We start from the raw sequence: 15823 nt of genomic DNA, 5'->3' as shown, positions 1-15823 counted from the left end.
AATATGTATAGTAGCACTTCAGTTCGTCATACGGTATATTTTTAAAATGAGACGGTATATTTTGGTACATTTTTGTGGGTCGGACTGTATATTTTAGCGATAAATCCGCGGTCACACTGATTTGCAGTGGAAAGGGAAATAAAACTAACAAATAATAAATATTGTAGCTAAAGAAAGCGTTGAGCTTTTACATTGCAAGGAAGATATAGCTGAAAATGTGCCGCAGAAGCCATCAGTTGCGTGGGTGCAAAATCCGGGGAATATAAATTACCGAGAAAAACGGCAACGACGACGACAACCCAGCGAAAACAGATACAGGGCGGCGGCGGCAACGGCAACAGCTTTGTTGCTTTGTTGTTTTGTCGTTTGACAACGAAAGCAAAAACTCGGCAAAACTTCGGCTGTGAAAAATCGCCGTCGAGAGCTCTTCTAGAGGGAAGTCCGGAAAGAAAGATGTGTCGCCTGGATATACGTCACTTCTGCGAGGATTGGCGCATCTGGATACGCCCGCTGCTGATTGTCACCTATGGTATATTCGCGATCATTGTGGTGCCCCTGCTCATCGTGAACTCTGTGAAGGACGGCTTCCAGCGCAACGATCAATTGATACTCATTGGCGGATTGTTTGTGCTATCGGCGGTGCCTGTGTCAATATGGCACATCATACAACACGTCATACATTTCACGAAGCCCATTCTGCAGAAGCACATCATACGTATACTGTGGATGGTGCCCATCTACGCTTTGAACGCGGTAAGTGGGTCAGACGAAAGCGAAACTGGCATCGAATCAGAAACTGAAACCACAAGTCGGCTTCTGCGTCGAAGCATTGAGCGCACCTGTATCTGAAATCTAATACTGTTTTTCTGTCTCACAGTGGATTGGTCTGTTCTTTCCGAAACATTCGATCTACGTGGACTCGTTGCGCGAGTGCTATGAGGCGTACGTAATCTACAACTTCATGGTTTACCTGCTTAACTACCTGAATCTCAACATGGACTTGGAGATAACCATGGTGTACAAGCCGCAGGTGAATCACTTTTTCCCCCTCTGCTGCATGCGTCCCTGGATTATGGGTCGCGAATTCATCCACAACTGCAAGCACGGCATTCTCCAGTACACCGTCGTGCGACCCATAACCACATTCATTTCTGTGTGAGTGCTAAAGAATCCTCGTGTCTTGCCTATTACACTTCCTGTAGTTCCGAATTTCTTGCCCCCTGTGTCGAGTAGCATCTGTGAGCTGTGCGGCGTCTATGGCGAGGGAGAGTTCGCTGGCAATGTGGCCTTTCCGTACATCATAGTCGTTAACAACATCTCCCAGTTCGTGGCCATGTACTGCCTGGTGCTCTTCTATCGTGCTAACAAGGAGGATTTAAAGCCCATGAAGCCCATTCCTAAGTTTCTGTGCATCAAGGCTGTGGTGTTCTTTTCCTTCTTGTAAGTGTTGATCTCTCTTGATCCTTCGAATTCAGCTTTATTATTCGGATCATCTCGATCACAGCCAAGGAGTGCTTCTCAATGTCCTGGTTTACTATGGCATTATCAAGGACATATTCGGCTCAGATGTGGGCGAGACCAATCTGGCATCCATGCTGCAAGTGAGTAGTCAGTGAGATGTTTGCGGATCAGTTTGAACCTGTGATTAACCTCTTGCCAGAACTTTCTCATTTGCATTGAGATGTTTATCGCTGCCGTAGCTCACATCTACAGCTTCCCGCACCATCCGTTCCACATTAACTCGCCGCAGTATTGGAATAATCCCAATCATAGCTGGTGTCGTGCTTTTCTCTCCATGATGGACATATCGGACATGCAAGAGGATGTCACTGAGCATTTGGGCGTGGTGGGCAGCACATTAAGCCGCCGTTTTCAGGGTCGCAGCACCTATCAGCCCCTGGCACGGGGTCCCCGACGCTCCAGCAGTGAGTCCGAGTACTTAATCAGCAAGCGGCAGGATCAGCAGCTCTCCGGCAGTTCCACTCAATCAGGTAACATGTATGGGGCCACATCAAGTCGCTTGGTTGTGCCCGTCGATGTGGGGAAACTGAACATCCTTACCGATCCAAATCAAACTCACGCCCAATCTCAATATCCTTTAGCAGGCGCAGACGGGGCTGGTGATAATAGTAATAGCAACAACTACCAACAACAACAACTGCACTTGCCGGGTGCGAGGTCACAGCCGTCACCGCGTCAGCGTGAAACTCAGCATCTTCGAGAGCGGGAGCGCGAGCGGGAACGCGATGAGCAGCAGCAGCATTTCGTGGGGGCTGGTGGGAGCAGCTTTTTGCGCCTAGTACCAGTCGCTGGAGCTGCTTCATCGGCAGCCCCCATACCCGAGTCGAACGACGACTATGCACTTCTGCTGGGAGCGGGAGCGGGCAGGTGACACCGCTATCATTACCAGCACCAGCACCCGCATATCGACGATGCGTTCGAGGACGAAGATGGTGTAGATGTTAGTCAAAATTTGAACGCCTCTTCACTGAGCGCCTCGCTGTCCGTTTCATTTGGCATGTCCAGCAGTTTGAAATTCAGCGCCACGTGCAGTAATCAATCCGAGTGGTCGAATTCAACAGCTGGGGATGAGGACGATGACGGAGACGATGACAACGACGACGGTGACGATATTGACGAACAGGAGGAACAGCATCCGGTTGTTGTTGTTGCCTCAACGACGCGGCGTCGCCGCGATCGAGAGTACATCACCTAGATCCTAGAAAACTGACTTATTGGACTTTAATTCTTCTTCAGTTATTCCCATTCTTATATTTATTACTTCCCAATATTCTGATTTAGTTGATTAGTCATTTGGTCATCGGTTTGGCAAATGCAAATATTAGTTTTAAAATACTCATTCGAAGCAACCTTTCTAGCAACCCCATCGGATGGGGTCTTTGAAATTGTGGCCTTAATTTGTAATTCGATAGTAACAAAGGATTTTTCATAGCAATCGTATGGTTTACACCGAGAAAGCATGCGACATACGTGCATACACCCTTTATTCCACAGATGAGGGTATTAGCTCTTAGCTGGCTGTAGTGTAAACCCCTGTAATCAACTCCTGGAACACCTAAATTATACATTTTTATACTTATATCCGCTAGGCCAAATAGTTTATTGAAACATGCCTGAACCGATTGTGAATTTTGTGACTGCCGCCGGTCAGAAAAGGGCGTACTTTATACATATTTAAATAGAAATTGTTATTGTAAATCTAATATACGTCTCAATAATAATATTGGAAAATATTTGCCACCGCCTTTTATGTTTGTATCATTTGCATTATTTTTATTTTACTGCACTTTACTGCATCCATGATCGGATACTACTTTCTTGATTTTTAATTTGCGCTATCCTAAATTGTATTTTGATTAGTGTGAAGTTGTTGTTTATACACACATTCCTCCCCTCACCTTATTGTGGCAAGCTTACTGATTTCTGAATTGCATTCCCATTAGCTTCCATAAAACTGCTCTTCTACCGGCTTAGGCCTTCAGCCATGTCGACCTTGGGGTTTTTCAGAAGAAAGGCTTTTTATCTAAAGTTTCTTATCGTCCACTACCCGAGAAGATACAGACAGTTATCAACTCTGATTTCGTTTTGGGCCGATAAGAGCGGTGGAAAACAGCAGAAGAAAATCCGTACAGGAATCATACAAATTTTGTTTGTAACATTTATTTTAAGCATTTTCATTTCTAGGTCTTTTCATAATACTTGCATTTATCATTTTAACAAAGATTTAGAACAAAAACAGAAACCTGTAAAATAGCAACAGAACTGACGGAGACGAAAACAGAGACGTAGATTGACTCCTGCTATAAGTACAGGCAAAGAATAAAATACATTTAAAAGCATAGACGGAATTCACGTTACGAACATAACTCAAGTCGAATACTAGACGCTGATAGAAAGAGTGGAAGGAAAACAAGTAAAACCGAATATCAATCAACATCAATTAAAAACAAATTCAGTCCAGTGATTACTTCTCGTGCTACGTGTGAATAATTGTATAAGAAATTCCCAGTAAATTTCGACGCGACGTGCTTCGATATGGAAGGCACGCCAATTGCTTTTGGACATCCATACGATATATATATTATATCCATATGTATCCGTATACACGCAGCTGCATTAGCAGAAAGAAATTGGATTAATTGTTATAGTTCTGCCTGCCGCCCAACTCGAGGAGATATCGATCCGGATGATCCATCCAGTCGGCGGCTGTAAGCTTGACTGTTCGCTGTCTCTCGGCCTCCCTTATTTGCCATTTCTTGATGTCCAATTGCACTTCGCGTGATGATTTGTCGCCGCAGCCCCACACCTGTCGAGAGAAGGAAAGAACGGAGCAACGTGTAGTTCTTGTTGTTGGTAAATTGTTGTTGGGTAAGGAGAAACGTAGACTTAATTGAAATGCATCGTAAAAACACAGTTGCGCACTAGTAGGATGCCGAAATGTGTTGTTTTTAACTGCTTAGACTGGAACTTACGTCGTTTATATGCAATATACATACATATGTACGTCTATGAATTTTACACTATATGCATATACACATATATATTCTGTGTTAAATAAGGCTTTTTGTACATGAATATGATTAAAGTACAGAAAAATATACACTTGAAAAATGATCACCTCTATGGACATGAGTCCCGCGGCCAAGCCCTTGCAGTCCACATTTTCAAAATGCTCATCGACAGCTATGATGGGCTTACGAGGATCGGCACCAGCCCGCAATCCCTTGGGGTAACCTCTTATGCTGGTGTTCAGGTATAGGATATTGGGCTTCTTCTCCAGTATCACAAATCTGAAACAGGAACATAGTTAAACAAGAATTCAAAGTCTTTCGGTTTCGATACGCACTTGGGCAACAGCTGGATGACACAGCTGCCCTCGCCGCCCACAAACAAGTGAGTCTCCTTCCATTCACTAGGTGCAGCCACGCAGTATGTCTGCTCATCCTTTGTATGAAGCAGGACCAGCGTTGGTCCACGATAGCCGAGAACGTGGTGCAAGAAGCGGTTGGCACCCACTCCATGCTCGTTGGAATCATACAGCAGCGTCCAGTGGGACGGCATCATCGAAAGCTTCTCCTTAAAGATTTGCACGGCTGACGAGGCGCTGTTGTTGGCTTTGTTAGATGGCGAAGGCGCAATGGTTTGTGGTTTGGAATAGAGCGGAGGCAAAGCCCCAGCCAAGAGCCAGGCCTGTGAAAGCGGCATCAGAGAATCCGAGAAGTCAGAACCAATTCCGCTGTGATCCGTTGTATCAGTGAAAGGATTGCGCTGCTCCAAAACCGGAGTCTGCAGCTCAATCCCGCAGGACAGTGAATGTTGCTCGAGGCCGCGATACGCGGTGGACAGCGTGTGCACGCAATACTTGTGGACGAGCAGCACCAGCCGGATTAGGTTCTGCTCAAACCACCGGCACACGTAGCCAAGACTCAGGCTGTCATGGCACAGAAATATGGACTTGGTGACCGAGCCAAATGTGCGATTGATGGCTGTACAGAGCACTGCGTTTCCAGAATGCTGCATGGCAATCGTATAACATATATGAAGAAGACGAGTTACCCCCGTCTTATCTATGAAATCTGGATTGTCTTCCTGCGCGTACATCTTTATATAGCACTCAAGAGTCTTGGCATCGTCCATGATGCCCAGGAAGCGCTCGCACTGCTGGCGAAAGGCGACTGTGCCCAAGTGCTTTGTCGTGGCCTTGGAAGACGTGTGCATTAGCTGGAACAATCGATGGCCCAGATCGGTGTATTGTGGAAAGACTTGTGACTGGAAGAAAACAGCTTATATCAATGAGTTCTTGTTATCAGTTAATGACAATTACTCACCACAAAGACATCTGCCACTATGCCATTAATTCCATACTTGGCCGACGTCTGCTCCCTCAGGATCTCTGCCAACTTCTCCACTGGCACCAGCTGCGTCAAGTACTTTTCCGTTACATCTGCCCCAGAAGCCGATCTGGTCATTGTTTGCGATTGTTGTTGCACCTTGAGACTGTTGTTGCTGCCGCTCCCGCTATTCGCAGCGCCACCGTCTGAGCTCCCATTGTGAGAGTGAAACGACGACGCAGTCGATGACTGTGTGGCGGATTTGTGATGATGTTTCTGTTTCCCACCTTCCAGAGGTGGTTCACTGGCGTCAGATTCGCCTTTTGAGCTCGTATTGCCCATATTTGTGTATTGGCGTTGGTGCTGCGAGTCTAGTCCACTTCGACGCAATTAATTTTGCAAGCTAGTTCTCTCTCTCTCAGAGCACTGTTGGTACAAGTAAAGGGCATAAAAAAGGCGAAACGCAGGTTTGCACTGAAAATGGCTTGTTAGGCGCAACAGGTGCAGGGACGTTTTCGCAGTAAAAAACACTGCGACACAATAAAAACCTGTTACGAAACACACGAACACATCGCTAACAAATCTGGTAAATTTACATAATTAAATTGCAAATAAAAATTTTAAAGAGAAACGAAAACAAAACCAAACAGAACACAACCAGGGTGACCGTTTTCAGTATATTATATACTTTTCGGTATATTTTGAAGCCCAAAGCTGAGGTGAACATCCATTTTGTGGCATATTTAATCTATTTTGTAGTATATATTACAATAATATAATAATAATATATAATTGCATCCTCAAACAGTTCTCTCGGAAGTAAACTGGATTAAAAACAACATAAAAAATTGGTTAAAGAATGAAAATATCTATCGGAATATTTGACCGATAATACAACGACTAATTGCGTTTATGCCGTTCGAGTGGATCGTGTTTTTTGGTTTATTTCAAGCTATGAACTACATTACTGTTGCCTATTTTTCGGAATTATAGTGTTTCAGCATTAAAAATATAATATTAATCAATCATTGCTATTCGAGGTACTTATAGTCTCTGGATACAAATAATTCGGCACACAAGTTTATCACGCATTGTTGCCGCATAAACCATCCTATCCAACCTGGTTGTGAGACAAACAGTAAATAAATTCTACAACAAATGGTGGCGCCAGCAAACACATTGCAAAATAGCACAAACTCCGACGAAGATGAGTCCGTACGAGCCGCGCCCACTTCCATGCTATTGCTGGATGCTAAACGCAAGAGTGCGTTTCTGCCCTATCGTCCCCAGTCGACCGTCTTGACCAATCTTCAGCGAGGAAACACTGAAGCCACATTTTGTCCCGTGGAAGTGTTGCTCTCCTTTCACGAGCGCGCGGGTCAGGGTGAGATTACCGAGGAGCAAGTGACTGCGGAGCTAGGAAGGCAGAAAGACATTGACTGCAAGGATGCTCATGGGTTCACAGCGCTCCATTGGGCCGCATCGTATGGCCAACTGGTCTCAGTGCAATTGCTTGTATCAGTTGGGGCAAATGTAAACAGCCTGGCCCCAGACTTGGTAACTCCTCTGCTATTGGCAGCCTCCGGAGGACACAATGAGATCGTGCGGTACCTCTTGGAGCGCGGCGCCCATTCTTCACACATGGACATTGTGGGAAATACGGCTCTAATGTACGCAGCTGCCGGCAATCATCCGCATACTTGCAATGAACTTTTGGCCAAAGACTTGGACTTAAGTGCAACCAATGAGAACGGGGAGACAGCCTATTCCCTGGCGGTGGAGCATGGATCACATCTGGCTCAGGCTTTGCTAGAGCAGTACATGACCGCCATAATCACAGCGGGTGCATTTGGCAGTATTTAACTGTAGGTAAACTTAGAAAATTTAATTAGGAAAATTCTTCATATACGAGTATGTATGTACAAAGATATGTACATGTTGCATCCCCGATTCTTGGGTGATATTGGAACATAAACGAGCATATGTAACTTTATTAAAACTCAAACATCTTATTCTTACGTGTATGCTGCTCTTTGCTAAGTCTGTGCTCATGAGCCTGCAGCGTGGCCAGCTCCTGCTTCTGGCTCTGTAACTGCATATGCAGCCGTTTTTGCAGTTGGATATCGGTGGCATTACGGTCCAGGGACTGTTTTACCTTTGCAATGTCCCTTTGCTTGCGTCGTATGTCATCGGCCACTCGCACCGTTTCCACATTAAGCGTTTTTGTAGAGTGCTGTTGCAGATCATTTGTTTTTGCCTTCTTAGCAGCTTGATCGCCTTGATGACGGCTCTCTCCACCGCCTAGCACGCTCCCATTGAGAAACGAGAAGACATCCGTGCGCTGTGTCTCTCGAGCATAGGCCTTCTCATTGGCTTTGTTCTGGCGGCGCTGGGCTCGCTTTAGCTTTCGTTCCACGCTAAAATAGTCTTGGTCTCCATTGGCGGCTTCTCGCAGCTCCATACAAGCATCTAGAGATCGTCCCTGAGGAAGTATTTGAGCACTTACTGGCGTTACAATCCCACGCCCTTCGGATCCCAGTCCCGTGCCGTGAATGTACCCCATCTTCTCCATCAGCTTGGATCCTATTCCCTGTGACATTAATCATCATCCCTTTAGTTCAAGTCTTTAACTACCTTCGAATACTTACGCGTGTGTACTGCTCCCAGGCGCCTAGTTTTTCAGTAGGCTTAAAAGTAAATAAACTTAATTCGACCATGCGAGATCGATGTGCCGCCTCTAAATCGTCCATATCCGAGTCGATTTCGTCACTGCTTTCATCGTGTGGGCTTGAGCTGCTGTCCTCGCTGGTCAGACCATCCTCCTCTTCAGTAATCAGTGGAAAAAGTTCTTCAAATTGAAAATCGCGCTCGCGTTCTTTATGGTCCTGTCCATCCAAGCGTACACGGCAAGTTTGCTCCACAAAGTTAGCGCATAGGACACGGCCGCGATGCCACAGGCGGTCTGGCATCTTGGCTAGCACCGGGCAGTTGCGAGCGAGCCTGGGAAAATCTGGGGGAATGTAGCTCTTAATAGAGGCACCGGGCACCAAGGCGCCATGCGAATATCGGCAGCGTATCTCGTCGAAACGGCACTCTCCCTCGAGATAGTAGTTGCAGGGTAGCATTTCGCAATGTGTGGGATTTATGTAAAGTACGCGTAACCGGACGTCCAGTTCGGAATTTCTGTTGATGATTACTTCATCGTCTACGCCACAGATGAGTGCGTTGTGATAGCTCAAGGCACCCCAGCTATGCTCGTGGGGAGCTGAGCACTTTTCTCCTACTAGGGCATTGTACTTGGCACGCAGATCCTTTAATTGTTGCTCTTCGTCCTTATTTTTTGTGGCGCCAACGTTGGCAGCTGCCTCCTCCAGTTCATTGAGTTCGCTCTTTAGCCGCAGCAACTCATCGTCCAGGATGTCCCCCTGTTCAGCTGTTTGGTCAGCTTCTGTCTCTCGAGTGAGGGCCAAGAGCTCTTGCAGATTCGTTCTTAGCGTTGATAGTTCTTCCCGCTGTTGCTCGTCCGTGGTGTTTTCCAGCGCCTGCTCCACAGCCACCAACTACAGGATTTGTGATTAGGAAAATCCGTATAGCGGAAACGAAACCCTCACCTGTGCTTCATACTCATCCATTGTTTATGTTAGGCATCGATTTGATGCAACTTAAGTCAGCAATTAGTAAATTTTCGAAAGGTTCGCATATATACAGTGTGACCGCGGACTTTCAATATATACCGTAAATATACTGACGAATTCAAGTTCTATTTTACATATTCCTGGTTATTGATCTTCCGTCTAATATTATTAGCTATGTAGAACATATAGCACATCCAATTAATGAATCTATTTTCTACTTGATTGGCTTAATTTTAACACTTGCTTTTATTGGATGCATGTATGTGTGTATGAACTAGTCCGAAATCTATGTGGCTGCACCGTCAGCTGTTTGCTGTGGACATTTTTCAACACTGGTACGCAGAACAAAACACCGGCAAACGCGTGCACCATCATTTCACAGTTATATTAGTTTAAACCATGCAATTTTCATTAAATTGCACAAGAAGACATGTCGCGCAGCGACTGTATCGGTTTACAAGTAAAATCGCCGTCGATGTGGACCCAACTGTGATTTCCGGCCTGGAGCAAGCCACATTGAAGCCGAGAAAGCATCCTGGCATCGTCAAGCCCAACCATCTTGAGCTGCCCCAGCAATTGGGCGACACACTGAGGCGCATTGTTGGCGACCATCCCGTCAAGAAAGTCCTGCAGGACAGCCAGATGCTGAACTCCTACATCAGGTCCCGCCATCCCCCACCTACCTTGGCAGAAATCGAAAACAAAAAGAAACTGATCGTTGAGGAGGTCAATGCCAAGATGTCCCTGGAACGCTTGGCCACGCTAAGCGAGGAGGAAGCAGATCGCTGGAAACGCAAGCGGGAGCTGGAAATCAATAAGCGCCTGAGCCAGCGCACCTATGCCTGGAAGCCCATCGAGTACGGAGCATACGAAGCCATTGTCTATGCGGTGGCCAGAGGAGCCCAGGAGTATGCTGTCCTGAAGCGAGTTCTCACAGAGCTCGCCCAGAGAGATGAACAGTTTAAGCCCCGCAGCTACTTTGACTTTGGCTCTGGGGTCGGCACTGGCATGTGGGTGGCCAGCGAACTGTGGAAAGAGAACATATTTGAGTACTACAATGTGGACAGATCCAGGGAAATGAATGAGCTCTCCGAGCTGATCCTACGGGATGGCCAAGAAAACAAGCAAATATCTTTGCGAAATGTGTTCTACCGCCAGTTTCTGCCTGCCATTGAAACAAAATATGATTTGGTCATTATTTCGCACACTCTCTTCGAGATGGTTGACAAGGCGCAGCGAGAAGAGGTGCTGCTCAACCTGTGGCGCAAGTGTGATGGCTACATGGTCATTGCGGAGGAAGGAACACGACGTGGCTGTGAGCTGGTCAACGACGCCAGACGTTTCCTATTGCATATCAAGGATGAGGAGCTGCAAGGCCACACAGTTGCTCCGGTAAGCTATGCAATGATTTTTGACATCAGTAAACATTTATTTGAGTCCATGAATTCCACTCTCAGTGCCCACACGATTTGCGCTGTCCCCGTCTTAAAGATCTGGCCGATCGCACACCCTGCAATTTCCCTGTAAAATACGCTCCACTGCGACTGAGCAGCGACAACTACGGCGATCGCCAAACCTCCCTCTACAGCTATGCCATTTTGAAGAAGGGCCCCGTCACAGACACCTCTCGCCCTTGGCCCCGTATTGTACGTCCCACCTTGGTGCGGTCAAAGCATGCGATTTGCCGTCTTTGCACGGAAGAGGGAAAGTTGCAAGAGGTCATCTTCACGAAGGCCAAGCACGGGAAGTAAGTGCCCAACTACCCAATTTCTCCGATGTTCGTCTCTGCCTCACGATACTGTTTCCTTGTTCTAGATCGGCTTACAGCTGTGCCAAAGTCAGCCGTTGGGGCGATCGCCTGCCCATGGCCGTGGGTCCGCTGCAACCATCTAGTCAGACCACCAATCCTTCCAAGACAGACCAGCCCCAAGATGCAGAGTTGGCGTAGTTTAAGTTTAAGTTTAAGCATTGTTGATTTACCTTGATAGGCATAATGTTACACATTGCCAAGCCCGCGGTTAATTGGTACTAAAAACTGGCGTTCAATTAGTCGATTTAATTACGTGCAAACAAATCGTTGCGGGCGGAGCAAAAAATTAATTAAATAGTTGCATTTAAATGAACCATACAATCCAAATGGCAGAGCCCCATGCTCATTGATACTAAATTTCGTTGAACGGCCGGCCGGAACACACCCTTGCCTAGATTTTAATGCCGGCAGAGCCAATGTGGCAAGACAAAGGCAGATGCGGCTGGGTTGGCCGCTGTGTGGGATCAGCTTGTTATATAATTCCCCAGCAACAGCCGCATATGTTATATGTAGACCATGGCTTGTACATAGAAATCGCTTGGCCAATGGTCAACGTTGTAAGCACAGTGTGTCAATGTGTTTGTCGACACAGCTGTGAGGTGAGGGGGAGTTGGGTTGCTGGCTAACCAGGTGTGTCATTCCACTTTCCATTAGAATATGTTCAATCTAAGAACTTTGAACCGTCTAATCCTGAATCTATTTTCTAATCTTTCTTTCGTTCGTGGTTGATTTTGAAAAGAGATCGTGGAGGGCTGAACACTTTTTTGGAATCCTAACTTGTAACTTTCAATTAGGACTCGAAGGACCCAGATGTCCGGCAAACAGACCGCGGCCAAGCCCAGTTCTGTTGGGACTTACAGTATACATTCGTATTGGGCTGACATTTGGCTACTTCGTGTGTCTGTTTGCTGGTATTAATGAGCGACGCGCCCTTTTAATGACCGCAGATCATCCCCGCAACTATTCAACGCTTACTTATTTCCGTTTCCCTCGTCCTGTGTGCCGCTGTGGCAAAAAGGGCATAACCTGCGGGAGTGGGTTGAAAAAGGGCAACTTGTGGGGCGCGAAAAGTGGCACGTCCGTGTCTGGGTGTGGGTGTGGTGTCCCCCAGTTATGTGTACATATACATATACGTTTAGGGATTGGCTTTGGAAGAAGGTGTGTTCTAGGGAAACGAAGTGGGGATAAATATAACTGACTTATAAACATGACTAGCGAAGGACTCGCAATCATTAAAGTGCTCTCTGTATGGATATCCTAGCAGTTTTAATTTTACAAGTCTTAATATTTGCAAATATGCAAGCATTTCTGTAATATTTCAATTCGGATGACTGATGGGTGACCGAAAATCATTAAAATGTTACACATGTAACTTTCTGGTGGATCGATCATACACAGCGATTGGAGCTCCAACCCCCTTTGGGGGTTCCTTGCCCTTAGAATGTCTCAGTTCTGCAGTGCGTAACTGCATCAGGAGTCCAATTTAATTAGGAAATGCATTTGTCAAGTCATTAACACATTTAGAACTTCAAATAACACTTAAATGGCAGGATATATGGCAGGATCCAGCTAGGAGTATGTGCCCGTTCGTCCAATGATAAACGGCTACATTATGTGGCAGTCCAAGCCCTGTTCTGCCCGAACACACGTCATGACGACCCTGGGGCCGTGGCATCTCCATCTCCGCTAGTCGGATTCTATATTCTAGGTGGGGTCGCGTCGCTCGTTAAAAAGGCGCGTTCTATGGTGGTGTCAGCTGTCGTTCTGCTTCCATTTGACGGTTTGTATTAGTAAGGTGCGTCCCACAACAACAGCAACATAGCACAACGGTGGCGCTTAGAAAGCATGCGCCGCTGTTGCAAGTGCTGCCCGCTAGTGACCCACCCACCCATTCATTCAGCCTAACCATCAGCCAGTCAACCAACCCCAACCGAGCACTCAGCCAACCAGCGAGGCAGCCGGTACGCCGAGGCAGCCAGTACATTGTCGTTAGTAGTTCCTTTTGTTCCTAGTCTCTAATTCTAATGCCGACTCCCCCGGCCAGCAGAAGCAGCGGGAAATGTTTCACATAGACGCACGGCTCCGGGTCGATCACAAGTGGCATTGTGGGAGGCTACCTGCAGGCCGGCGGTCCGCTTCGTGCATCAGTTCAACTTCGAGCGTTGCCAGGAATAGTTGCGGTTGCGGTCGCGGTTCTACTTCCATATCCAAGTGTCCCTTCAAGCTCTGGTGCTTAGAGATTTTCCTTGACATCCTACCGTGTGCTGGCATATTTCATTCGCGCCTGTATCTTGCTGAACCGTAGCCATAATGGTCTTTCATCCCGGTTGAGCAAAATTTCAGGTGTGTGAGAAATTTGTTAAGCAATCTTCACTCCATCAGCAGTCGGAATCGGGATTGAAACTCTGTCTTTGGCGGTGAGTCATTAGGGAACTTCTAAAATCATGCGAGGGATCAATTTTGCGTAAGCAGACGAAAAATCACGCCATTAGCGCCATGAAAATGGTTCATTACTCGTAAATATGAAGACATAAACCACTTCCGATGCGACTCAGATCAGATGTGGGGAGACAACGTGCTTTATTGCCCCGAGCACAAGTCACAAGTCATTCAGTTGTTCTAATCAGTCCAGCGAGAACCGGAGAGAAAGCTATAAAGAAGCAATGCACACGACCATGGCAGATCACCCACGACAAAGCGGCGGTACTCGCATTGGCGTCGACGTCGCCGTCGACGTCGATCAAGAGCTTTGAAAGACGCCGCAATTGTTTGGACTTTGGTTACTTAGCAAAACAGCACGACAGCGATAGCGACATGGTCAGCACAGGTACGATAGAGTGGGACTGGAATGATATTCGTAAATGTTTGTACTGGGAGTACCGTGAATCTCTAAAACAGGGAATTTAGACGGGGGTGTGGGCTAAGCCAGCCAGAGATTGCCTTGATTTAATCAAAAGAGATACGTTTCCAGGCGGTTTATTTACGATTTCCTATAGCTTACGACTATGCGAGTATACTGTATGGCGTGAACGATCGTAAATTGTAATCTTATCGTTTTGTTGGTTGGTTGTTCGCAGGCGTGCAGATTGTGTTTTAGTCAATATTTGAACCTATCAAACCCTTATGTAAATTGTTATTTATAGCATATTTGACTTCCCCCAGAGATTCGATCACTCCCATAAACCTGGCAGTTTGGACTCTCCCGAATTATCCCTAAAATTCATACAGTGCCTGAGGGCTAAGCTAATCGGCGCTCGAAGCGCAGGAGCCAGCTCAAACTTCGAAATGACAATCTACAGTCTAAAAATCCATGACGTAGCGCTCAACCCGATCTCATTTCATATTGTTTCTTTTTTCTTATTCTCTATACAACTTTGCGATTACTAAGCTCGGAAACATATCAATCGGATTTTGTGTAGCTCGAGTCGAGAGAACGGTTAAAGTCCAACAAGAGGATTGAATCATAGTACTACAAGCGACGGACTGTCGGTACATGGATCGTGCAATGAGGCAACTATTACGATAATAGCTAAATAAATACTTATCAATCAAGTTTATTCTCCAAACTATACAAAACAAAAAACGGAAAAAACCATTCCAGCTGGGGCAGGGCTCTTGAAAAGTGATCATCATATCACATATCACAAAGATCCATTGAGTACGGATTTTGGAAACATCGACATTCAAAGAGGTCAAATACTCGTATGGGAATCAAAGTTTGTATGGAAATATACAATTAGTTATAACAAAAACTTTCCGTTTCTGAAGATTATCCATCCAAATTGTACACATTTTTTGTTTCTACATACATAGCTCCATAAGATATAGCTACATAGGAACGACAAATAGTTGGATAAGAATCAATTGAGAGGGACTAAAGGATGGTAATATAAGAGGGATCCAAGAGTACATCTACACAAGGTAAGGTCATGCTATGATCCGGGGAGCACAAGATGCTTGCTCTCCTTCCACTTTTTGCTCTCTATGTGTCAAGGCAAGCAAAGCTCCGGGTACCTTGGAGATCTATATTCGAATATACATACATATATGTGTGTATGTATGTATAGTCGCATTGTAAAGTTGCTCGATAATGTCATGACGGGGATAGAGCCGGGCATTGTTCTACGTTGTTGCTGCCATTGAGTTCAGAATAAAAGCGAAATGAAGAATCCGACAGCAGAAAGAAAACATTTTATTACGTACAATACGAGTACAATGAAGAATCGAAGAAATTCGATATGTGGACTTGTGACCCGAGCGATCGGGTGGTAGATCGTGCTACCAAAAACTCAATCAGCTGCCCGACAGGTGAGTATCTGTGTTGTTAGCAGGTATTCGCGAGGGAACGTGTGTGTGTGTGCGTGAGAGAGAGAGAGAGAGAGAGCGAGCTTCTTATCAGCGAAGGAAAACGACAAAATTAACAACGCCAAAACATTAATAACCAATGCAAAATATACGCCAACAGAGAGGTAACCGTCAAGCCACAGCAAGGCGCAGTAGCAGCGGCTGTTCGGCTGTTCGGCTGT

General features: G+C 46.1%; 5 protein-coding genes across 7 annotated transcripts; 3 read left to right on the top strand and 2 right to left on the bottom strand.

Moving 5' to 3' along the window:
• Window positions 1-149: 149 nt before the first annotated feature.
• Window positions 150-3254, top strand: LOC6589217 (transmembrane protein 184C). Of its 2 annotated transcripts, none has more exons than XM_026988908.1 (6): window positions 150-753; window positions 878-1155; window positions 1234-1440; window positions 1505-1601; window positions 1661-1991; window positions 2106-3254. In XM_026988908.1, the coding sequence occupies exons 1-6, from the start codon at window positions 454-456 to the stop codon at window positions 2390-2392; spliced, it is 1500 nt and encodes a 499-aa protein (XP_026844709.1). In that variant the 5' UTR covers window positions 150-453; the 3' UTR covers window positions 2393-3254. The 2 variants fall into 2 exon arrangements, with proteins under 2 accessions (XP_026844709.1, XP_026844708.1); XM_026988907.1 differs by having other exon boundaries at window positions 151-753; window positions 2103-3254.
• A 394-nt stretch (window positions 3255-3648) lies between these two features.
• Window positions 3649-6404, bottom strand: LOC6589218. The gene is made up of 4 exons (XM_002014407.2): window positions 5850-6404; window positions 4868-5790; window positions 4640-4811; window positions 3649-4327 (listed from the first exon to the last, which is right to left on the bottom strand). Exons 1-4 carry the CDS (start codon window positions 6192-6194, stop codon window positions 4157-4159), a joined length of 1611 nt encoding a protein of 536 aa, XP_002014443.2. The 5' UTR covers window positions 6195-6404; the 3' UTR covers window positions 3649-4156.
• Window positions 6405-6849: 445 nt separating this feature from the next.
• Window positions 6850-7870, top strand: LOC6589219 (DNA-binding protein RFXANK). The gene has a single exon (XM_002014408.2). It carries the CDS (start codon window positions 7011-7013, stop codon window positions 7713-7715), a length of 705 nt encoding a protein of 234 aa, XP_002014444.1. The 5' UTR covers window positions 6850-7010; the 3' UTR covers window positions 7716-7870.
• LOC6589220 (zinc finger CCCH-type with G patch domain-containing protein) lies at window positions 7824-9539 on the bottom strand. 2 transcript variants are annotated; one of them, XM_002014409.2, is made up of 3 exons: window positions 9464-9539; window positions 8501-9412; window positions 7824-8442 (listed from the first exon to the last, which is right to left on the bottom strand). In XM_002014409.2, exons 1-3 carry the CDS (start codon window positions 9482-9484, stop codon window positions 7846-7848), a joined length of 1530 nt encoding a protein of 509 aa, XP_002014445.1. In that variant the 5' UTR covers window positions 9485-9539; the 3' UTR covers window positions 7824-7845. The 2 variants fall into 2 exon arrangements, with proteins under 2 accessions (XP_002014445.1, XP_026844707.1); XM_026988906.1 differs by having other exon boundaries at window positions 9470-9499.
• Window positions 9540-9824: 285 nt separating this feature from the next.
• Window positions 9825-11610, top strand: LOC6589221 (methyltransferase-like protein 17, mitochondrial). Its single transcript, XM_002014410.2, has 3 exons — window positions 9825-10879; window positions 10945-11234; window positions 11303-11610. The coding sequence occupies exons 1-3, from the start codon at window positions 9887-9889 to the stop codon at window positions 11433-11435; spliced, it is 1416 nt and encodes a 471-aa protein (XP_002014446.1). The 5' UTR covers window positions 9825-9886; the 3' UTR covers window positions 11436-11610.
• Window positions 11611-15823: the final 4213 nt, after the last annotated feature.

This window comes from Drosophila persimilis, unplaced genomic scaffold (assembly GCF_003286085.1).
Source record: "Drosophila persimilis strain 14011-0111.01,24,50 unplaced genomic scaffold, DperRS2 tig00000191-arrow-pilon, whole genome shotgun sequence".
NCBI classification, from domain to species: domain Eukaryota; kingdom Metazoa; phylum Arthropoda; class Insecta; order Diptera; family Drosophilidae; genus Drosophila; species Drosophila persimilis.
Note: the sequence above shows the minus strand (reverse complement) of the source record. Positions and strands in the feature narration are given on the sequence as shown.